This window comes from Chlamydotis macqueenii, chromosome 5, assembly GCF_036417535.1.
Source record: "Chlamydotis macqueenii isolate bChlMac1 chromosome 5, bChlMac1.mat, whole genome shotgun sequence".
Classification (NCBI taxonomy): Eukaryota; Metazoa; Chordata; class Aves; order Otidiformes; family Otididae; genus Chlamydotis; species Chlamydotis macqueenii.
Window position 1 is genome coordinate 11,383,291 of NC_141560.1, and position 26,182 is coordinate 11,409,472.

A 26,182-nucleotide genomic window follows, 5' to 3' on the forward strand; every position below is an offset into this window, starting at 1 on the left:
CACATTTGCTTTAAAAGATTTCCTGCAATTAGCTGCTTACCCAAGGGATTTGAGCATCTCTGAACAAAGCAACTACTGCAGCTATGACCCTGATTCATAATGCACTGGCTAATCAAGTGTGTGCATGCTGGCAATTTCCCACATAAGCAGCGCACACTGTACGCTCGCTCCTGCAGAAAGGTTGATTAGCTCAATGAAACTGAAGTGCAGTATTACTCCCTTCTGTTTATGGCAAAGAAGATAGACACAGAAGAAGCATGCTTCTTCCTCAGGCTTGTGCCTCACTTGAAATATCCTAAGAGTTCCTCTCCATTTGGATCTTGTTTTTCCTGTCCCATCTACATAAGAATTATCCAAGTTCATCTAGCAGTAAAAACTATTTACTACCCACATTTCCCTCTTCTCTTAGGGAACTAGTTGTGACCTGCTGTTAGGATGAAGTGACACTGTCTCTAGAATATTCTTCATCTGCCACCAACAAGGTCACTGTGGTTTTCTGCAGACATCTGAGTGGATATTAAAACAAAACCCTCAAACACATTATTTACAATGATAGATTCTTTATTCCAAATACATCCATTTCCCTCCTCTCCCAGAAGAGAGAGGGAGGTTTTTAATTCATAGTGGGAGAGAAAAAAGCAAACAGGTCAACTAATGCAGCACAAAGCTCTTCTGTTTTGAGGTGCAACGGTGTGAGAAATACACGCAGCAAACTAGGATTCGGTGTGACTGACATCCACAAATAGAGCAAGCCTCTATAAAGAAATTGAGGTTCACTTCATTTAAGAAGTATGGGTCATTTTATTTGACCATTGTTATTCAAAAAATTTATCCTCCTGGCTTAGAGGGTCTTTCTCCCAAAAGAGAAAAAAAGCTTTTTAAATCTAATCCTACAGTTTATAAAATCTATTACTTCATTTTATAAATATGGACTTCAATAAAGCACTTCAGCTGCTGCTAAAGTGCTCTTTAAAAGCATCCTAGCAGTAATAAATATTGAAAGGCCAGATTCAGCAACCTGTCTGGCTTTTCATCACAATCACTTGACAGTTGCATATGCTTTTAGTTTATATTTCCTACAAGAATGTTCTTTATGGAAAAGAGGAAACATAAAAATCAGTGCTCAAGAGTCAAAAGTATCAAGTATGCAGTCCCAGACACAATTTTGGCCCAACTCCGTTGTGCATATGTGCAATTCCTGCATGCAGAGCTGTGTTGTTATCAGGGAGTTCAGGCACTTTGGAGTACAAGGACTGGATTTTGTGTGATGTGACTCGTTGTCATAGACAAGGTGCCTGAACATACCGTGGGGAACCCACTGGTGGGCATGGCATTAAAGTACTAAGTAAAATAAACACTGATCATGATCCTGCTTCCCATGTCAATCAGCTTTATTTACGTGCAAGTGAATTCCCTTTTTCAGAGTCAGAAGGCTAGAAAGCTGTAACAAATGAAAACCAGCGTGCTTTTCCCTGCCGGATTCTATCCACAGAGAAATATCAAGGAAATAAAGCATGCAGTGTTAATTCAACCCTTAACAGGCCATTTCATTAGTTAATTTATCTTACTTTTTTTAAACAGAGCAGGATGCTTGCTGTGGACATTAGCATTTTGCTCACCAGAATTCTTTTCATCTCCCAGCTATTACAGAGCAGTGCTATTGTTAAAGCCCAAAAGATACTGTAACATTTTAAAAAGCCCAATCAATTAGCTTTAAAACCATCCTGTTATGAAAATCAGACTTTTAAACCTCCGGTGATACATTTAAAGTAACCACTTGAAAGCTAGAAACTATCAGAGAATGTACATGTCAATATTAATATGAACATAAAGAAAAATACTAGACAATTTCAGCAACATAGCTATATTTATATATCCAAATTTCCACTGTGATCTTCAAAGTAGTGATGAAGAAGCTAAGAATTGCACCCTTTGACAAAGTGTAATACTCTATGCTATACAAATTTACAGACGCTGTCAGTATTTTCCAAGATCCTACTTTTAAGCATCAAAATTCCCAACAGGTTAACAGTTTGCAGAGGAGAGCTTATGATGATAATTAGACTTGGATCTCTACTCTCTGTATTCAAGGAGTTGGTTCCCACCTCTGCAAGGGAATGCTCACGCCAGTACGCGCTTACTCCCCTCAACCAGCAACTTCTGTTCTTTCTTTCCTCCTGCCGTATCTCTCATTTCATTGAAAGATGAAGCAACCTACTTCCGTACTCGCTTCCATGTTCTGTAGTCAGCTGACAGTTAACTACCAGCACCTTTCAAGCTTGGAAAGAGTGTCTTCTCCATATTCACTCTGCATGACTTTTAGTGCTTATACAATGAAGAAAGATAGTGTTCCATTTGCGCTCCTCCTTTCCTTCCTCTGTACTCTCACTTTTCAGTGAGTTTATTCTCTCTTGGGGTTTCAGTTGGTCATTCAAGGTTATGAGAATTATTAATCACTGCGTATGAGTCACCAGAAGTTACTTTTATTTCTGTATTCACCTGCATCAGTCGCTGAACCATTGCAGAAGTGTATTAAATCCTTCAGAGGAAATTAAAAAAAAAACCCACGCTGTTGGTGGAATATAACAATCTTGGCCACTACTAGAGTAAGAACATTCAGTGTGAGATACAGTACTTCATTCTTCTCTCCCATATCTTTACTTCTCAGCTATGCCTGTGCTCCCCTTCTTTACCTTTCTATTGGGATACAGCTTGATATTGATAAGAAAAAAAAAAGTTTATTCCACAAACACAACAAAATCTTTGTGTTCAAAGTCTGTGTTCAAACCCAGGAACACAGCTAAAAGCAGAAAACAGAAGGATCACCTCTACTGATTTCTAAGTGCCTGCTTTATTACTACTTACCTTATCCCCTTCCCTTTCTTTGAACACCAGCTGTTTGCTGCCGATACGGCTTGTCAGCATTCCTTTGTGGAGATTTGCTAACTCATCAGGCTTTGCCACCCGATTACTTGCAATTAGATTAGGTGAGACTCTCTGCTTGATAATCTTGGTAGTGACTGCAGGGTTTTTTCCATGGTGAAGAAGATTTTTAAGATACCTTCTCCTCATTAAATTCTCCAGAGCTTTATTATGAAAGTACTTTTTTCCCTTAAAAAAACCCACCAAACCTATGAGGGCTGTGATTTTAATTTCAGTCACACATCAGTGTACCTCTGGGATTTCATTAACCAGTAGGAGATTTTTCTTTTTTTGAGAAGTGAATCTTTGAAAATGTAAGAAAGGCCTTCCTTTTCCCAGCCAACATTAGGCAGAGGCACAGACTGGGACATAAACTTGTCTCAGCACCAGGGAAACTGGTGCTTCCTCATGGAGATATGGAAGATGTATTCTCTTTATTCTCACTAAGATTCTTACATACATTTATAAAAGAAGGAAATTGTGATTTTTCCAGTGCTGCCTTTTATTAAAGCTCATGCATATGCTAATCACAAGAAATGCTAATGCCAAGGGATACTCTATTTGACCTTTTCCAAGTAGAAATTTGCACCTACTGATAAAAGAGAACTAAGTCTCAAAAGTCTAAAAGGCATTGCAGATAACCACCTCATCTCTTTATTTTTCTGAATGTAATTACCAAACTCTACTGAAAACCAAGCTGGCATCTTCCCCTTCCTGCCCAAGAACCTCACTCCTCCAGTGCTCGGTCTCAAGGGTAATATATGCATACAGATAGCGTGCCAAATGGTGTCGTTTCTTTCTAGCTCTTTTCCCTTGCTAGTCATTGGCTCAGTTTCTCTATGTGTTTGCATTTCTAAGGAAGTCTTCAAATGTAACACTTCTCTTTTATATGTTTGATTAAAATCTTGTAGATAAGAGGATTCTTCCTTGAGTAACCGTCTTAGCTGGTCCTTCCTCCACTCACCTGCCTAGGAGATTCTGCACTCCTCTCTACCCCCCTGACCATCAATTTGCTTGGCTAAGCAAACTGAACTCTTAATCTCCTTAAGAGAGATTCCACATCTCCCCGATTATTCAGCTTGCCCTTCTCTGCTCCCATTTGCTCCATCTTTCTTGAGCCTAATGTGCTGCAATTGTTTGTGCCATGGTCACAATTGAAAAAGATTGTCCCTAAGTCTGATGTATCAGTAACCTCCCGTGATGTATTCTTTTTCTGCATATGCCTCAGTGATTGCCAAACCCTTATCCCCCTTTCAGTTCTTCTGATAAATGCCTTTCTCTCCGCCTCAACTAATACTCTATATGGAATTATACCAAATTCACTTGGCATCCAAGGTTGATTGGAATGCCTCATTTTTTATGGGAGGCCATTTTATATTCACTTTTCATTGTTGGAGTCTGCCGTGGTTAGGAGGGTATTCAAACCAAGGCAGTACTCAGCTGCACTGGACTGGACAGTTCATGGTAATACACTTTGCCCCGAGGGAAAGGGAAATGGGAATGTTTCTGCTGTGTGACAACTGTTTCTATAGTTTCTGTGCCAATGACCAATTATGTCGTACAGAAAATGGCTTCTGTGAAGATGCCTGTGGCTAGGTGGATGGTATACAGTACATGGGGCTGGGAAGGGCAGAGTCACTCTAGAAATCAATAGGAAACAGAACTGCCTGTGCTTGGTGTTTTGTTCCTCATCCCATCTCCTGGGAAATAGAGCAGATGCAGGATAAGGAGAGATTATCTTATTTCCAGGGTTTGGATATGAATTCCTTCTCCTTGCTCCCCAGTATGTACTGTGAAGTTTTTGCTTCAATTTCAGATGTTGTATCATTCAGATGTTTCGATCTTTTCTGTTGTAATTTTTTCTTTTTTTTATCTGCTTTAATGAAACATTTTCTTGCCAGTTCACAGATATATCCATAGAAAAGTATTACGTTCAAAGACATGCCATCTTCACAATGACACAGAAGAAAACAAGATACATACATTGCTGCTATCAAGCTTTAGACTTAAAATATTACTGAGATGGTTGCATAATTTACGCCTACAGGATGGATGATGTGTTTGATCTCTACAGGCTTGTCTGTCAGTTAATTGAGAGCAAATAGTGTTGAAGAACTCAATGTATGGACAGTCTCCAAAAGCTCTGGAACAGAGTCTGATACCCCAGATGAGAAGGGGTTGAGAGAATGGTTTTAAATCATCTTTGTGCCTTCCCAATCCTATACTATTCCCTGCTCCCTGCGTTATTTAGAAAACCACAAGGATCTGCCTTCCATGTGATAGTTCTGCCCAGGACCTCCATGGGGTCCATCTGTAACCCGGCCCAACCACACTGAGTATACCCCCTGTACTAGGGCGTCTGAAGGGAGGCCTTCGAAACTAGCCCTGTAAGTGTCTATTTCTGAAGAAAGGAATTCCTCATACATCTGTGTATCGGTGTTTTAGAGATCAGTATGTAAAAAAAAAAAAACAGTGAGGGGATGCTATTAAGTTGTCAAATTCAGCAGATACTGCTGCATCACATCATGTTCTGAAGGTTTTCCTTGTGCCAAAAAGGCTAGACTCAATTTAGGTAAGCTGTAATTTATGCAGAAACTGGCTAAGAAGGCAGTTACCTCATCAATATATAGATCATCACAGATATTCTGAGTCTGCAATTTTGCTTCAGAGGAGAAATAATTGAAGACAGGAATGTAAAGCAGGACTCCTTGGCCTTTGACTCGGTGGCCAGCTGGGCACAGTACAATGCACAGAAGGTAGAGCTTGTAGTAATTTATTTCAAGGTGAAAATCGGAGCCACCATGGTTCTCTAAAAAACCAGCATCACCTAAAATACCTGGACGGCTTTAGGTGTTTTGATTACACAGAGCAGTTCACTCTGTCACATCAGTTAACAACAGTCTCCTGGGGAGGTTCTGGGGAATTGCTGAAACATGCCATATGTGGAACTTTAGATTTTGAATCTTTGCATTCTAACATCAAATTATTCTTTAATATTTAAAATAATGTTTTAAAGAAAGCTGAAATACATTGACATTTTTTCAAAAACATATATAGTGCAGGTTTACATAGTTTATCAAACCCTACATAGTGGAAGTAATGTAATTGTAAACAGGAACTGAAACATCCCTCAATAAACACTAGGAGAAAGCTGGGAACAACTGATGTATATAAATTAGCCATGAAAGTGAAATGTACTGCCTACACAGCATTACACTTGCTATTACGGGCTGAAGGGCCACAAAGTACACCATCACCATATGTTTGAAAACTGTCATGACTCATACAGAACGCTGATGAATAATAGCATCCTCCTTCATCAGTGGATAACACTGACCAGAAATCTACCCAGTAAATCGTTCCGTTGTGAGCAGCAATTTAACGTGCCCCACATCCTTATAATTAACTTCATAACCCTAAACATGTTACTGCCAGGTTTATTATGCACCAATGCAGAAAGCACTCTAAATATCTTTAAAGGAAGGTTCACGCATTTGTCATTTCCCACCCCACTCATTTTGCAACCAAAGGAGGCTGGAATGCTGTGTTACCGGCATTCTCATTAATTTCACTTACCTTCTTTCTCTTTGAACTTTTGGTTGTGAAGTCTGTTGGGCGGTGCCCATAAACAAAAGTTCATACTGTAAATAAGTGACATTGCTTTTCCAATTTACATGCAAACATATAATAGAACTAAAAGTTGAAGTGGCATTGTTAATCCCATAGGAAATTGAACATGGAGTGCCAAGTGGCTGCTAGGTAACACCCATAAATTGTAGACTCGACAGTAAGTAATAACCTGCTTTGCTGCTTTTAGAGAAAATGTGATCCACATGATTCAGAAGCCTGAGAAAAACCTTCCTAAGACGGAAACATGTCCTGTCCAGTGGCGACTCTTCAGCCACATTCTCCCAGCATCAGCCTATTTCACTCCGTCCTGTGGCAGTCAGATTTCAGCTGCGATACTGCGGTAGCTGTTAAGCATGCCCAGCAAGTCTCCAGGTGTCACGCTGAATAGAGCCCTCTTTTCTCAACAGCAAAAGCAGCACCAGCAGAGGAGCATAGCAAACGAATTAATTTTGAGCATCTCTTGTCAACTAAAATTGCTCTATAATATCATGTGGCAGAGATGATTTTTTCTTTGAAGTAAGCTTGAATTCTCCTTTGACACAAATTAGCACCTGTGGCTATTTACTCACATGTCAGCTTAGGATTTTGTTCTGTTTTTCGTGGTGGAATTTTTCATGAAGCCTGAGGAAACTGGAGGTTTTCCAGACATGACATTAAAAGTGAAATATTACTTTGGGAAATGTGAAAAGAAGATTGGTACATCCAGAAGACATTTTCTTACATATTTATTGGAATTTAGCTTCCATTTTGTCTTTCAGACTCATACAGTTTGGGAAAAATAAGAGTTTTCTACCCAAGTATTTATGGTTTCTACAGCTACTAAGGTCAGAACTGTCTTGACTTGGTTTGTTATAGAATATTTATGCTGCGTCACACCATCTACTTTCTATATGACATTCTAGAATAATAAAATCACTTGGAAAGCAATCAAGGCAGTCAATCTCTTCTGAAATTTGCAATTCATGGATTTTGTCTTCTAATATAGCCTTGACTACAAAATCTGTTTTGTAAAACACCTCCCCCCCAGCCCCAATCTAGACTTCTAATTATTCAAATCATTCTAGAAATTAAAATCTATGACTTTTCTGGAACCCTTTAAAAACAGCCAATGTATGCTACACACTGATCATATGAAGACTTTTCCACAGCAGGGATTTATTACAAAGACGGAGCTAAAATTTGTCAACAGGAAGTTTTTTAACAATGAGGTATGTGTAGTGACTTGAATTTCTTATGATTCTGAAAGTTGCGTTTTGCCTGTGAATGTGTTTTGGCTCAGCCGATGAACGTTATCACAGCCAGTTCTGCAGCTGAATCATATCAGTGGGTTCTTCGGAGGCAGCGGTGTGAACGGAGTACTGCTGAGTGCCAGCAATTCCTGACTGGCATGGGGGCTGCTAGAAACCCATGCCAGTCATGGTCCATCAGAGTAGCTTCAGGGCTACTCCGGCTCAGGCTGTGTGCTAATTGCCTCCTGGCAGTCCCTGGGGATGCATACAATCATTCTTGCTGCCTCCTGCCATCTCGGGCCCCATTCACAACGCACCTGGGGCCACCCCTAAGGATGAGAACCTGCATGCACCAGAAAGCAGAATTACTGTGCCTTTCCCTGCAAAATGTAAGAAACTCGATTAAATGGCTACCTGGTTTGAACCAGTAAAACACAAGCAGCTGTATGAAACGGGGACCATGTCTTCAGAGCATTTACACAGCTTCTAAATCTGAGTTTGACTGTGGGTAGTACTATAAAATAATGTTTCTCTTGAGTAAGATCACACTTAAAAAAGGGATCATGTAATTTTTTGCCTTGACTATTTCTAGCCAAAAGTACTCCTTTTGCACTTCCACAGCATCTGCTATTCGAATATATCAATCAACTAAATCTCACATTACTTGGGTAAATCTTAGTCCATTAATGAATGCAAATTCAAGGCACAGACAAGTGATTTATATAATAATTAATATTAATGAGTACGTATTTCAATGTTATTACATTCCATGTACTTATAAACTCTTTTTTAAGAAATAAACTCATAATAAATAAACTTATGTTTCCATTACTTTTTTTTTTTTTTAGAAATGAACCCGAATATTCAATTATAGGGTTATACTGTTTACAACAATCAGTGGATATAATTTTTTATATGAAAATGTTATTCATGCATATTACAGTTCCAGGCATATATTATCCTTTCCTGAAAGCAATTCAATCTCCCAGTCTTTATGCAAAATACTGGCCCATGGGCTCTGCATAGGATGTAAATTAAGTTCTTGTTTGGCTAAATCTGATTAACCTGTAGGATACCAATCTTGCTTAGCGGTAGTGGAAGCTAAAAATTGCAAGGAGAACAGTCTCCTGAAAATGGGGCCAGGAAGGGTCAGCTTCTAAATAACAAATCTGAGTTTTGAACTAGATTTTAATTTTATCCCTAAAAATGTTCAGTTAAACATAGATGCTACCTTCTCAGTAGCTGCTACCATTACTTTTAAAACTCCTAATGAAATTCAGAAATGCTTTTTTTTTTTTTTTTAAGACATACAGTTCCTTATTAATCATATATAGAGGTGCTACAGTCACATCAACCCGACTTTTATTTGGGTTTCCTCTTACTCCTCTCATATTCTATTGAAATTAATGCTCTGGTAGAGAAATCCAGTGAATAACAAAAACCCATACATTATCAGAACATAACCACCCAAGTCAATACAAACTATCTAAAATTATTTGAATATTACCAAAATATTGTTGCTTCATTATGCACTTATTGAGTGCATGAGACAGATTTAAAAGGCACATGCTGACACTACTAAATATGAAATACTGCTATTCCTTCTGACAGGATTAGCTATATACCTAAGTGATAAGAACGGTTTCCTGTATTCTTCGTGTGCTCAGAAAATGTGCACAGAGAAGTCACTCTTTGATCTATTTCACTAGCTTCAGTTACTGGAGCAGGCCTTTGTATACACACAAAATTTATTTTTAGTAGTCTGTGGCAGCTCCTTATTCTTCCTTTGATGTATAAAGGATTTATGATCAATAATGTCTGAAAGCAGCTGGCATTATCACAACTGCTCTGAGTCCAGAAAAAATATCTAAAGTAATGCAACACTGGCAAAAACGATACGGCTTTTGGCTGTTCAGAAAATGTAATTATCTCAGTAAATGTATGTGGTTTCAGTAATGAAACTCAAAATTTCAGATGGATTACTTTTAATAACATCTTTTCACAGTGGCTTTATTAGATATTCTAAATCAGAGCTCAACACTTTCCTAATAGATAAAAAGCTCACTCCTTCAATAGAGTTCAGACGAAGGGACCCAGCGCCCCACACAGAATCTTAATGCAAGCAATGCCACAAAGGCCTGGACTTTACCTACAAGCAGCTCCGAGCACAGTCCTAGCATCATCCATCGGATGCTGATTATATTATTTTTGGGTGACCAACACTAAAATTACATGTTCAGAAAACAGTATTAACTATAAATTGACTGAAGCACAATCCAAACCACATTTCCCCTGTGCCAACAGTAGAACATTTATATCTGCATGATGAGACTAATTAAACTGACATCTAACACTTTTTTCCCTTGGATTAGTTCTAGTAGTGAATCAATTTCCTCATCTGGTTCAACAGGCAGACACAAAAATGTCTGTGTTAATAAAAGCAGGCAGCTCAGAAGATGAAAATGCTTCTTTTGATTGACCTCTATCCACTTAAAGCATATGTGAAACTACCTTAGGGATCTTACGCGTAGGCTGTCAGAACATATGGCTATCAACCACCAGTCCATCGGGGTTCTGGTCTCTGCCTTTCAGGGATATTTTCTTATATTACCCAATCATTCTTTCACATTGGAACCACTTATTAAAGTGTGCATTCGCATTGTGGTCAAAGCTTATATACTGTAAGATACGATTTTACTGTAAAGCCCTGAAGAATTACACTACATACTCACAGTGGTCTATTTCAAAAATTTATTTTCCTAAAGAAACATGGCATTTTGTAACTTTTTAATAAATATCTACCTTTTACAGTACTGATGCATTAAATAACATTCACAGGTATTTTCCTAGAAGTGTTGGCTGTAACCTCTGCAAACACTATTAATGACTGTTTTCATTTACTAATAACACAACAATTAAAACCACAATTCAGTGACCATTTTAGCCCCAATTATGATATCATCATTGTATGAAACAGTGTGATTAATATTTATTTCATCTTGCAAAGGAATTATTACAGTTGATACTGGCAAAGCTCTTTCTGCTCCAGCTGAAAGAGCCTGTGAATAAATCAGGAAAACAAATCAATGGCTACTGAGCTGACATTTCCAAAAGCAGAACCTTCCCTACAGCACAGATTTAGGAAAACACACTTCATTTGACAACATACATTCTTTTTAACAGAATCCTCTTAGTAGCTCCTGTATTAAAAAAAAAAATCATTTAATTGTACAAATGGACAGGGAGAACATTCTGAAAAATTGAACTTTTTAAAAATTACAGATACAAGGCATAACATTTTAAGACTTCATTTAAACAAACCTCCTTCCAATTGATGTTACATACCTTGAGGCCAGAAAAAATCCCCCTCAAGTGAGTTATTTTGAGTGCCTCAGAGAAACTGGTGAGAATAGCATATTTTTTGAAAGAAATGAACCAGTAGAAAGCAGTGCCTATCAGTACTGATGTTCTCCTCCATACAATCAAGTATCAGTTTCCTTTTCTACCAAAATTAAGTGACTGGCAATGCATCGGTTTTATTGCTCAGCAACTAAAATCTTTACCAAACACAGGTTAGAGGAACTCGTGTCCAAGAAGAGCACATTTATTTTCATTAAAACAAAATTATCTAAGAAGACCCTATCGCATTAGTCATTTATTAAATGACTTTAATTTAATCTTTATTAAAAATAGGAAATAATCACACTGAAAAGAGGATTATTCTAAATTGATTGTATATATACTCAAAAATTATACTTGTTCCTTCAGCCATGTTTTATTACTTGTGAATAGCTACTGCCCCAGACAGACAACTGCTGCAAAATGAGGCATTTTTGTCTTTATATACCAATATGTTTGGTGGAGATACTCTCTGACCTAAGTTCAGGTACAGCATACTGAATCACATGTTATTTAGGAGTTATGACTCTGTGGTAAAAATGTGACAGTTGTGATCCCTTCCATTTAACGTAAGTGAGAAACAGCTTTTGATAGTCTTCTCAGTTGTATTTTGGTTGGGAAATATTTTCGATAGTCTTGGAATAAAAGGTAAAGGAAATCTACATAGTGGTTATAAATTAAGATGAATTGCAACTTTTATTTATGCAGTTTAACCAACAGATTTGAGTACTTATTACATTAATCATTCAGATCACTATAAACCAATTTATAGCAGGCCTAGCTAGTGTTGCATTCTTGATGGAGCTGTGATCACTAATTTCCAACATTTTTCTTTTTCCAACGAAGCCATCTCAGAGCTCTTGCCAGTGCTACTTGTCCCATGAGGAATGTGATAGCAAAGTTACGTTTATACCAATCTCTAGGATTCCAAAGCCAGGAAATTCATCAGCACACGGAACAAGAACAGCAGAAAGGTACACAATTATATTAAAATATCCTTTAGAATTGACAAATGACAAATCAGTGACAACATGCATTTCCTTTCTTTGTGGCAACACTTTTCCTGCCTAATTAGAGTTAAATAACCTATTAAAAGGTCTGTATGAATATCTACATCCAAGAACAGATTACATGTAGACTGTAGGGCTACAATCCTTGAGAGCTTAACTGTAAAAAAGTTAAGGGATGGGCAGTTTTATGACCAATTGCATTTGGAATCAGGTAACATAAAATAATTGTAGCCATATCTCATGTTTGAGAAGTACAGCTGATCATCAAGCTATCTAGAAGAATTTCCTGCCAGTGCTGTGCTACGGATAAGATTTGTTTGTGTGTGTATGAAGATATGTGTGTTGGAAAGGGCATAGCTGGTCACCAATAAAGGAGGGGAAAATAAAATGAAATGACACTTCAAAGACTAATTATATAACCCAGCACAGGAAACATTAGGTTTCTAATGGACTATCCTTTAAAGAAGACATTTTTAATATTGCCAAAGTTAGTATTTATACCTTTAAATAGTTTTTATGCAACATGCGTGACTTCTGGAGCCAATTCAAGATATAGATAAGACAGAGGTTTGAAAAGGGCTGATGCAGACTGAGAACTTGCTTCAAATTCTTGCCCTTGTTACAAACCTATTTCATAGCTTCTTTCTGGTTTCCAACAAGGATCCCTCCCCCATTTTGTAAAATGCTGCACAAGAAGCAACAGAATATGCTTATTGTAGAACTAGCAGGGAATATTAAACACAGGGATTTAGGTCTTCTCTTGAGATCTCTATGGGAAACCTTGCACATACAGATCTAACATAAACCTGAGATACTAGTCTCTCCATAAGGATAGTAGCCAAAATGTTGACAAGCAGCACTGAGCTACCCCCTTAAGGGCCACATTAAATCAAAATATCATGCTGACATTGCAACTGTGTATTTTCCCCTTTCATGTCTCATTTCCTATATCCTGCTCAATTTTTTATTCCCTAAACTAGACTGTGTTTCCCATGTAAGTACCCTGAACTAGTCATGGTGTCTATGCACAGTCATTGCTTCAATTTTAACTAAATTTTAGAAGTTGCAGCACATCAGTGGCCACAGTTTTCAGACCAGCTGGCAACACTGCAAGAGAACATGCAGCTGACTGCATAAGCAGGTTTTTATGAATATGACCCCTCAAAATCAGAATGCTCCACTGCTTTCAAGGCTGTGCAGGTCCACTTCGAAACTACGATGACACAGCTGACACTCTCTCATTTTACAGGGCAGGAACAGGGAAGGTCATATTTAGGTACAAAGCATGAACTGTCTTACCATGAAGATGGAACACTATCCCAAGGTCACTACAATAATGGTATCTGGTGACCAATTCTAATCATGGAATGGTTTGGGTTGGAAGGGACCTTCAAAGGTCATCTAGTCCAACCCCCCTGCAAGGAGCAGGGACATCTCCAACCAGATCAGGTTGCTCAGAGCCTGATCCAACCTGGCCTTGAATGTTTCCAGGGATGGGGCATCCACCACCTCTCTGGGCAACCTGTGCCAGTGTTCTACCACCCTCATTGTAAAATTCTAAGATAAACTATTTGCAAACTGGCTCATCAGTTATAGGCAATTTGAAAAACAATCCTCTTATTAAAAAGAACTTTTTACTTTCCATCTTTTCATGCTGTTGCTTAGGTTTTTGGTGAGGCTTCCCTCCCCACCCCTGCCATGGGCAAGACAAGATGGACATATCTGTTTTAAATATTTGTTACACTAAAATTGTTCTTAGAGTATATAGTATGTTACAGTATACGGGAATACGTACAAAGAACTCTAAACCACAATTTGCTATAGATCAGTTACAGCCATGGCAGAATTCTCACTACTGTTACACTATTAGGAACCCAGTAACACTTGACACCTTTGAGCCCAACAATCTTTCAATCCAATACAGAGAAGAAAGTGAAGTTGTGGTTTCATATTCAGTGGGCAGTGTTGCTGTAACTGGATTAAGCACTATTCTCCTCCAGCCTCCCATTCCTTCCTCATTTCTAGCCCTCTACCAAGCGAACACAGCTATTTGCAGCATAATGTGTGTTCGCAAGTCATTTTTCAGTTGCTTCAGATCCACAATACAGTTAATCTGTACAAACAGCAACACTGAAACAAGGCAGTATATGTTGTGAAATGGCACGATGTTTGTGGGCTTACCCGGTTGTAGCTGAGAGGCTACACAGGGATGAGTTCAGGTGATCATCTTACCAATGTTTCACCACACAAAAATCCCTCAAACTCAAGATTAAACTATTTTATTTTTACTATATGCTTGCAAAATAATAAAACCAAGAATACAAAAATATTATTATCATTAAACAATTTTCCTTTGAGATGAATCACATTTACAAGTCCTTATTTAACAGTCAACTATAATCTGTTATATACAAATTTCAGCTGTTTTTACTTGCAGTTTCAATTAGCAACATGAACAGACCCATGCCATGAGAGGAAAAAATGGAGTGTCTGATGTTGTCTCTGAATCACAGACATGAGATTCATCTCTCCACTAAATCAACAATAATAAACTCAAATGATAATGCAAATTTCTGTCAAATGCTAATAACAGCATTTGAAAAAAAAAATCTAAACTGATAGTTCTAGGTGCTGCTTTACTAATTATGAAAAAAAAAAGTTCAAATTTTATATTTGATCTTATGCCTTTCACTTAGATTGTAATGTATAATAGCCAACATAAATACCTTCTACATACCTGTTATATTGCATATGCTTTCTAAAATTTTTACTTAGAAAGTCCTTGTAAAAGTCAGCCATTTCTTCTGCATTCAGTGTTGCTTTTTGACCTGAAAATAAGTTTTGGTATAATAATGTCAACAATTCTTTGGATTAAAACACTAGTTTCAGGCGCAGGAGAGCTAGGTCTGACTCCTTGCTCCTACAAACTTCCCGTGTAACCCTGAACAAGTTAATATGCTTTTGTTTTCCAGCTTTTAAAAACTTATCTAGGGAGCACAGCAGATTAAAAATACTGATCATCTTGGAGCTGGCATAACTCTTAAGCCCTTATTATTTGTGAAAGTGATAATGTTCTGCAGGTCTTCGATTATTTAGGGAACTAGTGGACCCGGATGAAAAAGTCCATATATCAAGCAGTATCTATCCTTTGAGTAAAAATAACCTCTCACGGGGCTGAAGTCTAAACAGCACCAGGAAAAGCACTCAGTAACTTAAATTTCCCCCCTAAAGCAAGTCAATAAATATAGAAATACTATCCATGACTAACATGATATTTTCAGAGGTACTTTTTTTCTGTTGCTATTGATAAATTCCAAGTAACTTATACCAAGGAGTATATGTTCTGAGATGTCAGATTTAGACAATTGTAGACAATTATTTTGTAAAGAGGCAAGTACAAAAGATGAATTTGAATATGACATCTCATAAGCAGAATATAATAGGAAACAGATTCTCTCCACAGAACATGAAAGGAAGACCTGTGGCTACAGCACAGATGTAGAATCCTGAGAACCAGCAAATATTCTCAACTCTGCCAGATAATTTCAATACAAACTTTCAGTGTTTCTAAAATGAGTGTCAAATTTCAACATCCCAGGGGACACAGATATCATGAGGAAGATGAAACTGTGATATTCAACTTGTTTTGGTTCCAAAATGCATTTTAAAGCTCCCAAGACTGTTCACAGAAATGTAAATTATTGATCAGTTCTACTTGTCATTATTTACAAAACTAATAGATTACAATAGATTAAGATAGTTTGGGATAATCTTACTCTATTTGAAGGCTGCCTACCTAACACCTATAGTTAATTTGTTTCTTCGTACTGGTATCACCAGAACTTATATAGTTTTGTTCCAACTGTTCATGTATATTGTTATTACTCTTATTTTTATATACACATGCAGCTATATTATAGAACAGAGTTAATCAACACATGCAGCCAATATAATTTTATTTCTAAGGGATGTATATGCTTATTATTTTTTATTTCTAGGGTATAAAAACAAAACAACAAAAAAATCCAAACCAAAATCAAAATGGCACATAAAACAAGCATTTCCTAAACAACACAGAACTTAATTATTTCTCAACCACACACTGATCACCAGGATGGAAATAGAAGAGAAAAATAATGGTCTGTGATATACAGAACGTGAGAGCAGATGATTTACTGAAGTCAAACAGATCGTTATTCTATGAACAAAATGTTCAACCTCATACTACAAAGGCCAATTCACTGTTATTATGAAGGCATCTTGTTTTCAGTTTCACATAATTAATCAGAGAGGCAACTATTTTACAGCAACTGTGCTCAAAGACAGGCAGATAGCAGCTGCTTTCTCCTCAGAAGCCGTCTTATTCTCCCTCAAGGAAAAATATTGTATTCATTATATACACGATGGACCTGAAACCAAAGAGTGTGAATTTATCCTCCCAACCATAACATTCACTTGAGGCAAATGCTCTGTATGTTTAGCTCAGCTAGCTCACTGGGTTACTTGGCTAGGATTTTAATGCATTCCCTCCAGCTGTGGGGAAGGAATTAGGGGAAGAACACTGCAACAGATGATCTGACCCCCACATGCACATCTCTGAAGAGTTCCTCACCTCTTTTTTTTTTTTTTTATCATGCTTCTGAAAACACTTCTAAATTGTACCCTCAAGATTTACTTGTGACAGAACACAGAGCACAAAGTAATAAAATTCAAAGCCAAACAGAATTCAGAATGCATCCTAAACTATAAACAAAGATCTCACTAACCTGTTTCATCTCTCATTTCCAGACCCTTGGCTTTCAGTCTTGAATAAATAAATTCTTCTTTTTCCTAAAACACGTTTTTCCACATTAGAATCTGATGTACTCAGTCCTTGACGTTAACCACTGTTTTTAATCAAATAGCAGTGTGGTGCTTAATACCCTCTGAAATAACAAGCAATACTCATTCTACTTGGGATGTCAACAGAACATCTTCCTGACTCCAGAGAGTTAGTTAAACCAGTAACTCTGTCACTTAGAGCCTGCTACCTGTATGCATCAAGTAATTCATGCAAGTGTTCTACTGAAACATATGCAACTTATTTGTGGAGAGCTGGCATAACAACTGAGTAACAACTGAGTTTCAGTATTGTTTGACCTTCAGTTTATAATACAAACTGTGAAGATGTGCTGTACTGTATAACTGAGAATTTGAGCACAGAGAAAAACATTTAAATTACCTATACGGAAACAGAATAATTATTTGTACCTAAGTTTTTCAAACTTAAAAAGCAGCTCTATAGAACTAAAAAAACAAGCTTCATTTTTTCTCTGAGATCTCTGTAAGTTTTGGGAGGAGATTATGATCAAAGATCATCACAAATTAAGGTGAATTACTGATCTGTTACTATTCTTTCAGCAACATTAAGTGTCTCCTAACCAATGCTGCAATCAGGGAAAACAGACCAGCACTGAAAAGTCCTCACTTTTAGTCTTGTTGGCGTGCCCTGCCAGTGAAACAGAGCATGCCCCTCATTTACCCTGGCTAATTACACCTAATTTCTCTCACTTACAGAGAGCAAGAAGAGCTGCAGAATCACATTCCATAGCTGCTCTTGTCACGGACAGGTCTGGCACGTAGGATGGCTACTTTATATTTTCAGTGCAAGATAGGAAAAATGCAAATATCACTGTATGCCACCAAACAGTAATAAAACATGCAGACTCTTTAATTTTCTATGCCACTTTAAACAAATGAATGACAAAAAAAAAAAAAAGTAATTTCCAGAAAGACACCATGCACATTAAAAGAAACGCTATCAAAAACATCAGCCAGTAAGGGCGGGCAGAACTGACCCTACCTCACGGAAACCAAACCCCCCCCGATTTCGGGCGGGCAGGAGGGAGCCGAGCGGCAGCGGGCGTCGCGGCAGGCTCACCTGGTGGAAGGCGCAGTTCTGCCGTGCCCAGAAGCGCTGGTTGCAGGCCTGGGCCTCCTGCCGCGCCTCCCGCAGCCGCCGCTCCAGGGGCGACTCCTCGGGGGGCACGTAGAAGATGACCGGCCGCAGGTTGGAGTGCTTGTCGGGGGGGCCGATCCAGTCGTTACGGGAGTGTGCGGGGGGGCTGAAACCCGCGCCCTTGAAAATACAGGCAGAATTCATTATGACCGCTTTAGCAGAGGTTTTTGAAGAACATCTCGTTTTGAAATAAATTCCAGAACTCCACAACGTTAGAACACATAAGCATAAGAAGTTCAGAAGTGATGCCTGTTCAATTACCTCGACCAAAAATTGTGATAAGTTTAAAATTCACTTAGAAATGCACTACAGAGAAGATACCTTTGACTCTTTTCCAACACACATGAATATTTTTTTTGTTTTGTTTTGCATTTTTGTATCACCAATATTCACTTCATTAAAATATCTGACGGCACAAGCTAGCAGGTATGCAAGTCTTCCTAAGCGCTGCTTTCTTCAAGCATCCAGATGAGCGGGCACAAGCGTGTGGCCTTTCAGGCCGAGCTCAGGAAGAACCGGCTCTAACAGCCCAAGACTTACCGCTCCGTCTGTCAAAGCGGATTTACCTCCCTCGTCCCTCAGCGCCCCGTCCGGTATTGACAAACGCTGGGGGCGTTGGAAAACAGGTAAACAACGAGAGGCCGCGGGAAACGCAGGCTTTGATCGGGACGCACCCTCCCAGCGACGCCGAGAGTGACGGCGGGGGGCAGCCGGGGCGGCCTCCCCCGCTCCCCCTTCGGGGCTCCGCAGGGGCGGGAGGCCCCGAGGCCCCCCCCTCCGCAGCAGGCCGGCGCCGGGTCGCAGGAGCTGCCCCCACACCTCCAGCCCAGCCCAACCCAGCCCAGCCCGGATTTACCGCGCTCTCCTGCCGCTCCCCGCGCTCAGCCGTGGGGCCGCCGCCGGCTGAGGAGGAGGAGGAGAGGAAGCGGCGGCGGTGGCAGCGGCAGCAGCCGCCCGCCCGCAGCGCCCGAGCCGCCGCCATTGCTCGCCTCCTGCCGGCGGCTGGCGCTTTACGGCGGTGTCGCAAAGTCAAGGCCGCCCGGTGCGCGGCGCTGCGGTGGCGGGCGGCGCTCGGGAAAGGGCCGCGTCCCTCGGCCGCGCCGCTCCCGCCTCCGCCGGCCCGGCCCGGCCGCGGGGCGGGGCTCGGCTCGGCTCCTGGGGATCGTTGCCGCTCGGCCCGTGGCGCAGCGCAGCGCCGGGCCGGGCACCGTGTCCTTTGGCCGGGACGGCCGGCGGGTGAGGCGGGCGAGGGGCGCTGAGGGGGTTTGCCGCGGGGGGCGGGGGGGAGGTCGCCGCCGTGGCGGGGCCGGGGGTGGCGGGTGCTGAGAGGGGGAAACGGCGGCTGTGGGGCCTGTGCGGGGGAAGGCGGCCCTGCCCGCGGGTTGTGACACCCCAGGAGCCGTCGGGTTTGGCCGCTGTTTTTCCCCCGGGCTGCGGGTGTCCGGTTTGCTCTGCGGTGCCTTCGGCTGCAGAGCAGGCGGGGCCGGGAGGGCGGAAGGCTGCGGGTGGGCGCTGGGGGCTGGCGGTGCGGTCACTACAGCATCGCCCCTGCAGCCTGGACCGGAGAGAGAGGTGTGCAACAACAGGAACGGCTGTGAAATACCAGCCAAGTGGTATCTCCCTATTGCTGGTGATATTTAAAGTAGCAGTAATGCCGAAGTGCTTCAGGATGTCGTGGAAGTTGTTAGACGTGGCATAATGAAGCGCTTGCATCGCAGTTGTTAATGGTGAGTCTCGTTGTTCCTTCCCTTGTAGTTCATCTGAAACTGGACGGAAGAAGAGAATGGATATGGGTAACCAACACCCATCCATAAAACGGTTGCATGAAATACAGAAAGAAGTCAAAGAGATTGAACAGCAGGTGGTTGTCTTCAGTGGTCTGTCTACTGATCGAGATTACAAGAAACTGGAACGGAGTCTTACTAAACAGCTTTTTGAAATAGATTCTGTAGACACCGAAGGGAAGGGGGATATTCAGCAAGCCAGAAAGCGAGCTGCTCAGGAAACAGAGAGGCTGCTTAAGGAACTGGAACAAAATGCAAACCATCCGTGCAGACTGGAAATAGAGGCTATATTCAAGGAGGCACAGTCACTTGTGGAACGTGAGATTACACCCTTTTACAAAGGAGGTAACTGTATAAGTGATGAATTCGAAGAAGGTATTCAGGACATTGTATTGAGGCTTACCCAGGTGAAAACTGGAGGGAAAGTTTCTTTACGCAAAGCAAGATACCGCACTCTGACAAAAGTATGTGCTGTTCAGGAGATTATAGAAAGCTGTGTAAAGCAACAGCTGTCCCTGCCACTCTCTAATGATGCGCATCCTTCTGTCTCCAAAATTAACTCTGTAATGTGTGATGTGAACAAAGCAAGAGGAACTCTGATTGCGCTTCTGATGGGAGTGAATAGTAACGATACCTGCAGGCATCTGTCTTGTGTGCTTACAGGCCTTATTGCTGATTTGGATGCTTTAGATGTCTGTGGTCGCACGGAAATAAGAAATTACAGAAAGGAAGTAGTGGAAGAGATCAATAAATTGCAGAAATACCTGGACTTGGAAGAGGAAGCAAATTCTACGCACGCTTATGACTTGGCACAAAATCAGTCCATTCTAAAAATAGAAGAGATCCGCAAGAAAATGAAGGAAGTTAATTCTTTACTTTTAAAAACAGAGAATGCTTCTGATTTGTATTTGGGATCCAAAGCAGAATTGCAGGGATTAATTGCCCACTTAGATGAGGTGAGTCCAGGAAAAAACCCCTGTATTAGAGAAGCCAGGAGAAGAGCAGTAATAGAAATTCAAGCTCTTATAACATACATTGATTTGAAGGAAGCCCTTGAAAAAAGGCAAATGTATCCTGAGCAAACTGCTGCTGAACATCAGTCTCATAAAGCAGTTTGGACTGTCCTTGGAAGTCTGTCTCAAATTCAGCAGGAGGTGATTTCCTTTGATGGAAACAGAACGGATAAAAATTACATGAGATTGGAAGAACTTCTTACAAAACAACTTCTAGCACTTGATGCTGTTGATCCACAAGGTGACGAGCGGTGTAAGGCTGCCCGAAAGCAAGCAGTAAAGCTTGCGCAGAATATTCTTTACTATCTGGACATGAAAACAGATGAATGGGAATACTGAAACAGCCGTGGCCTACCATAGAAGAACATTTTTTCCTTTGGCACTTTATGCAGATCACTGGCAGCACATACTAAAAGTGGTGTGTTCTGTGCTTGCTTAAATCACGGAGATTGCATAAGCAGTTGACTTGGCTATACGTCTGCTCTCCCACGCAGTCACCCACTTGCCATGGCAACTGTCAGTACACCATCAGCAATTCTGGTCATTGCTATAAGCAAAGAAGCGTGATTCTCTGAAGGAATAGCTTAATACTTGATCCAGTGGCTTCTTTTCCCCCCCCCCCCCCGTTTTTGTTTTAATAACCTTGTGCAATGTTCAGTGAATGCAGATTCTTCAAAGATGCAGGACCTTCCTTATGGTACAGTACAGGCAAAACTATTTAAAGAGGACTGGACATGAAAATTAGTATTCAAGCATGAGGCTCCCTCCAGCAACTTCATAGCAGTCTGGGTATACTCTTAATGTACTGTTATGACAGAAAGTGTTAAATGGAAAAAACTTGGTGGCTTTTGGATTGTACTTGATGTATTCCATCCACCACACCTTTCTGGGTGTTAAGATTTCTCACTTAATGGAGCTATAATGCCAACTGCAAATTAGTATTTACACAGGCAAAGCCAATTATGTTTATTTTTTGTAATACCTGAGCCCTCTGATTTGCAAAATCAGATCTTCTCTTGGTGGAAGCTTTCAAATTATTGCTTTAAGATACTGAGACTCGGAGAGGAAACTGTACATAAATACTGACCAGATAAATGGGATTTTGAGAATTTCACACTGCCATCCATAAACCCCTGAAAACAGCACTGAACTTTATTTAGTGGCTGCTTAGGTGTCTTTTTAAACTCTGCTATTAAATCTGGTTTTGACATGTCTTTTCACATTCGGTGAAAACAGAAACAGAATTCACTTTGAAGTGAATGAGCATTTTGGAATTATTTTTGTAAAATTAGGTAGCTAGGTATAAAGATGTCCCTAATGATGTAAATATGTGTTTCCTACTGGTCAGGTGTGGCTTCAAGCATATCTTGGAAAAGACTTGCAGCAAATGTCTCTCCTTGCAACTCATCATTTAATTGTTTTAGTAACTTCGTAAGGAAGCTTACTTGTACTATTTTGTGCACTTATCTTTTTATTTGTGGCTGCTAGTGCCAATCACATTTCTGCTATAGCATGGGTTTTGGCATTTTTTTGAGAGCATGGCATTAAAATAAATTAATTATAAATATACATTTAATTATGAATATTTTGCACTTAGCTCTTTCATGTTGAATTAATTAATTATTGTTCTATAGATGGCGATTTGCACCAGTTTAAGGAGTAAAAACCATTTCGAATGTTAAAATAAATATTTTTAGATCTATTTTTGACTGATTAGAGAAGACAATACTGTCTGTGAGAGACAAGTGCCTTCATGACACCACTAACTTGCACCGTCTTATGTAGATATAGGAAGTGTTTACTGGCAGCTTGATATATTTGTAATCTTTGCAGACTGGATCTCTCAAATATATATAATTCTACTATAATATAGATCAAATTGACATAATATGATAGATGGCAGTTGTTTATAGAGTACTGAGAATGATTATCAAATTTGGGAAATAGGAATTCTGCTAACAAATGCATTGATGTGGAGATGGGGAACTTTGGCCAGGTCTTTGTGCCTATGCCTACAAGAAGGAGATAATATGTTTGCTCCATGACATGCTTTGAGATGTTGATGAAAGGCTTTGTAACTTCAGAGTGTGACTGTATTTTGTTTGTGATCGTACAGGTGATTACTTTGTGATTTTACTTGCCAAAAATGATTTTATTTTTTCAATTAAGTACAGTGCCTAGGGCACAATTTGGCAATGACAGAATGTTTGTTGAAGGATTGTCTCTGCTCCTTCAAAGGTATAACCTTCTTGAATTTATCTCTCCTGACCTCAAAAAAATAATTTCCCCTAGTTAAAATTCCAATCTATATTTATATGTTATGTGGCTAACACAGAATATTAATAATGTTATACACCTGTATTATTTTATTCATTTCAAGCTTTCTACGTATTTGAACTGCAGCTTCTGATTTGCACTAACATTTTTAGGAAATAGAATTTGATAGCATAATGATATTATTAATTTAGGATTTCTGTCAGTGGTGACTTGTAGATTGTTTAACAACTCAGTGTCTGTTCTTTGGAGGTTACGTGTAGCTTTATAAATGTTTGAACCTCTTATGTGAAAATGAGTAAGTATAGTTTTCAGATCTGTTCTATTTTAAATTTTTATGTCTTTTAGCTTTTCTGAATGAATTGTTACGCCTGCGTCTCTAAGGAGGCAAATGTATAAGGTTAGTGTAATTTTGACTGAGTAGAGTTCAGTAGCAAGGTATTGTGTGGATTAAGCTTTTTTCCATTGTTCTATAATCTAATAAGTAGACTATTTAAATTCAATGGTAAAATCCTCATCTGGAATGGGATTAATTCACAGTTTTTGCATGAATGAAAATAATAAAATAAATATGCTTAACCAAAAAAAAAAAAAGCACAGATTTCTCAAAATCCTGCTTTTGTGCTGAAGAATGTAATTTCTCCATTTTTTATATCCAAAGATTGAGGGGAACACAACTTTTCTTTCTGATACAGCAGGCTAAAATAATCAGCAAAATGTAAATGGACCAAATTCCAAAAGCTTGCATTTTAGTACTATACAGAAATACAGTAACTTTTCTGTGTGTTGAGTAATCTACCTTAGAGCGAAATAAGTGGCTATTTGGAGGAGAGGTAATCCTACATCGTGATTCCTATTTGTTAATTGTATTTCTTTTTAAACTAGTTTTCTTTAGTTATTTTAGTGTTTATTTTTGTTGTTTACCACTGAAAGTGGTTTTTCTATGTTACCAGTTTGGAGGAGATTTTTGTTGAAGTGTGGTTCCTACTTTTTCAATTTCTATGTACGTGCTCCTTGTGGTGTATATGTCTTGATTTATTGCTGTGTTGGATATGGCATTTGTAGATACAGATTCAGGATTAAATATTGCAGTGTTATATTCTTGATTATTAATAAAAATACATTGCCACCTTTTACTAGGTATTCATTTGAATGTTATGCCCTGCTGCCTTTATTTATTTTTGAATGTGAGTTATCAGAATGTAAATTATTTTTGTCTTAGAAAAAGTGGTTTTTATTAAACATATAGACATAAAGCTCTCCTTTTTTTTCCTCCTTCTTTAAAAGTTTGCTTTTTCACTGCTGTATTTATGAAAATAAAGTTCTTTGCATGGAAGCCACTCCTACCTCTGCTTGCTAAATCTGGTGCCTTTTGGTTTTCTCTGCATTCCGCCTTGCATTACAATAATTCGTTGTTGCTTGTATTCTTTCTTCAGTGATACCTTTGCATACTCCTGGGCTTCAGCTGGGTGATCACTGCAAAAATGCTTGTTGCTGTTTTAAGATCTTGCTGCTTTTCTGTTGAAGGATGCTGCTTTAACAGATGAGCTGCAAAACTGATGGTACAAAGTCTCTTCATGTGCAAAGTCAATGTGGATTAAAGAACTGTTAGTAGGAGTTAAGCTAATCTGGTCTTAAACTGTGTAGATGAGGCATGTTCACATGATTGTTCTGATGCCTCAGTATGGTTTCTCAGGATGCAGTGAGCCAAGTTACCAGCTCACTGCTGATGGCAATCAGAAATTCTCTTTCTGCCCAGAAAGCTGCTGGCTTTGTGCAGTTTCTGCTGCTTGGCGAACTTCTATGAGTTGATGTAATCCAATAAAACAGGAGAAAACAAACAAAATGGAGGAGGGAGTTTTCTGTGGCTTTAGTGAGTCAAATTGGCTTGTAGAAAAGCTTCATGGGGGCCAGAGCTACTGCAAAATGAATGGGTGGGTCACGTGGCTTAGGGAGCAAATTTTCAGTAGCAATAAGTCATTAGATCAACCTTCTGCACAGTTAAATTTTTGGAGGAGAAGGAAAGAGAGACGGTCACACTATCGATTCCTACAGACAGGTAGGAATTTGCTGCTTTAGTAATGGGGATATGGATGAAGGCAATACAAATGAATCATGCACGGAAAATAAACCTGTTGCTTTCAATTGCTCTTTTGTCTTGCACAGTAAGTGTTCATCCAATGAAAAGCACAAGTGATCATGTTGGAGTACTATACACAATCTGGAAAAGTCTTACCCAGAATACATTGGATAAGAATAAGGTTTAGAAAAGCTGAATGTTCTTACAGGTAACAAGTTCACTGTATCTTCTTTCTCTCCCTTTCAACAGTATAACTTATTTGAAGGAAATACATTCTTCCAAGACCGGTAAATAATCTGGGCAATGGCCCTAGGTGTTGCTTAGCTAGCTGCTGACCTGTTTGTCTTGATCAGCTGTTGACTTGTCAAAGGAGAGAATTTGCCTTGCTGAGAATTTTTTGTGTGTATGTTTGGGACAGGCAGATTTTGGTGCCTGAAATGATTTAGCTGGAAAAATTCTGTATTTTGTTTCTATATAGGTGTATTCTCTCCTTTGGAGAATTCTCAGGTGAGAACTTGAAGGAGTAGAAGGACTTCAGTACTGAACTCATGGATCAAAGGCCTGGGGGTTTAAGCTGGCTGCCAGCAGTAGACATTTAAGTGGCAGGATCCTGGAAAACATTCCTGCTAGAGGAAACTGAGGAAACAGAGACATGACCAAATGTTCAGAGTTGATGTTTTGAGTAATCTCTGTGCCTGTTCTCCTGTTGCTTACGAGCTTTCACTGAGAAAGAGGATTCTTGGGGTAGTATTCCATGAAATACTGTCAGGCTTTCTGTTTCAGCTAAAGCTGAAAAATTACATTTAAAGCTTTTGCTGAGCCACAGTGGGGGCACGTACTAGT

At 39.5% G+C, this 26,182-nt stretch overlaps 2 protein-coding genes across 5 annotated transcripts; one reads left to right on the top strand and one right to left on the bottom strand.

Annotated features, from left to right (window-relative positions):
• Positions 1 to 1,373: 1,373 nt before the first annotated feature.
• COA8 (cytochrome c oxidase assembly factor 8) lies at positions 1,374 to 19,207 on the bottom strand. 4 transcript variants are annotated; one of them, XM_086750195.1, is made up of 5 exons: positions 19,045 to 19,207; positions 18,111 to 18,308; positions 16,957 to 17,020; positions 14,928 to 15,018; positions 10,519 to 12,099 (listed from the first exon to the last, which is right to left on the bottom strand). In XM_086750195.1, exons 1-5 carry the CDS (start codon positions 19,168 to 19,170, stop codon positions 11,994 to 11,996), a joined length of 585 nt encoding a protein of 194 aa, XP_086606321.1. In that variant the 5' UTR covers positions 19,171 to 19,207; the 3' UTR covers positions 10,519 to 11,993. The 4 variants fall into 4 exon arrangements, with proteins under 4 accessions (XP_086606320.1, XP_086606321.1, XP_086606319.1 ...); XM_086750193.1 differs by having other exon boundaries at positions 18,033 to 18,308; XM_086750194.1 differs by lacking the exons at positions 10,519 to 12,099; positions 14,928 to 15,018; positions 16,957 to 17,020 and adding exons at positions 1,374 to 2,539; positions 2,866 to 3,111.
• A 60-nt stretch (positions 19,208 to 19,267) lies between these two features.
• BAG5 (BAG cochaperone 5) lies at positions 19,268 to 24,599 on the top strand. Its single transcript, XM_086750192.1, has 2 exons — positions 19,268 to 19,424; positions 19,944 to 24,599. Exon 2 carries the CDS (start codon positions 19,972 to 19,974, stop codon positions 21,322 to 21,324), a length of 1,353 nt encoding a protein of 450 aa, XP_086606318.1. The 5' UTR covers positions 19,268 to 19,424; positions 19,944 to 19,971; the 3' UTR covers positions 21,325 to 24,599.
• The last annotated feature ends 1,583 nt before the right edge of the window (positions 24,600 to 26,182 follow it).

Coding starts and splice junctions, on each gene's coding strand:
- COA8 (XM_086750193.1), bottom strand. CDS start 19,170: ATGGCGGCGGCTCGGGCGCTGCGGGCGGGCGGCTGCTGCCGCTGCCAC. Junction 17,021..18,032: donor GGGGGTTTGGTTTCCGTGAG/GTAGGGTCAGTT, acceptor AACGTGTTTTAG/GAAAAAGAAGAATTTATTTA. Junction 15,019..16,956: donor GGAAATGAGAGATGAAACAG/GTTAGTGAGATC, acceptor ACTTATTTTCAG/GTCAAAAAGCAACACTGAAT.
- BAG5 (XM_086750192.1), top strand. CDS start 19,972: ATGGATATGGGTAACCAACACCCATCCATAAAACGGTTGCATGAAATA.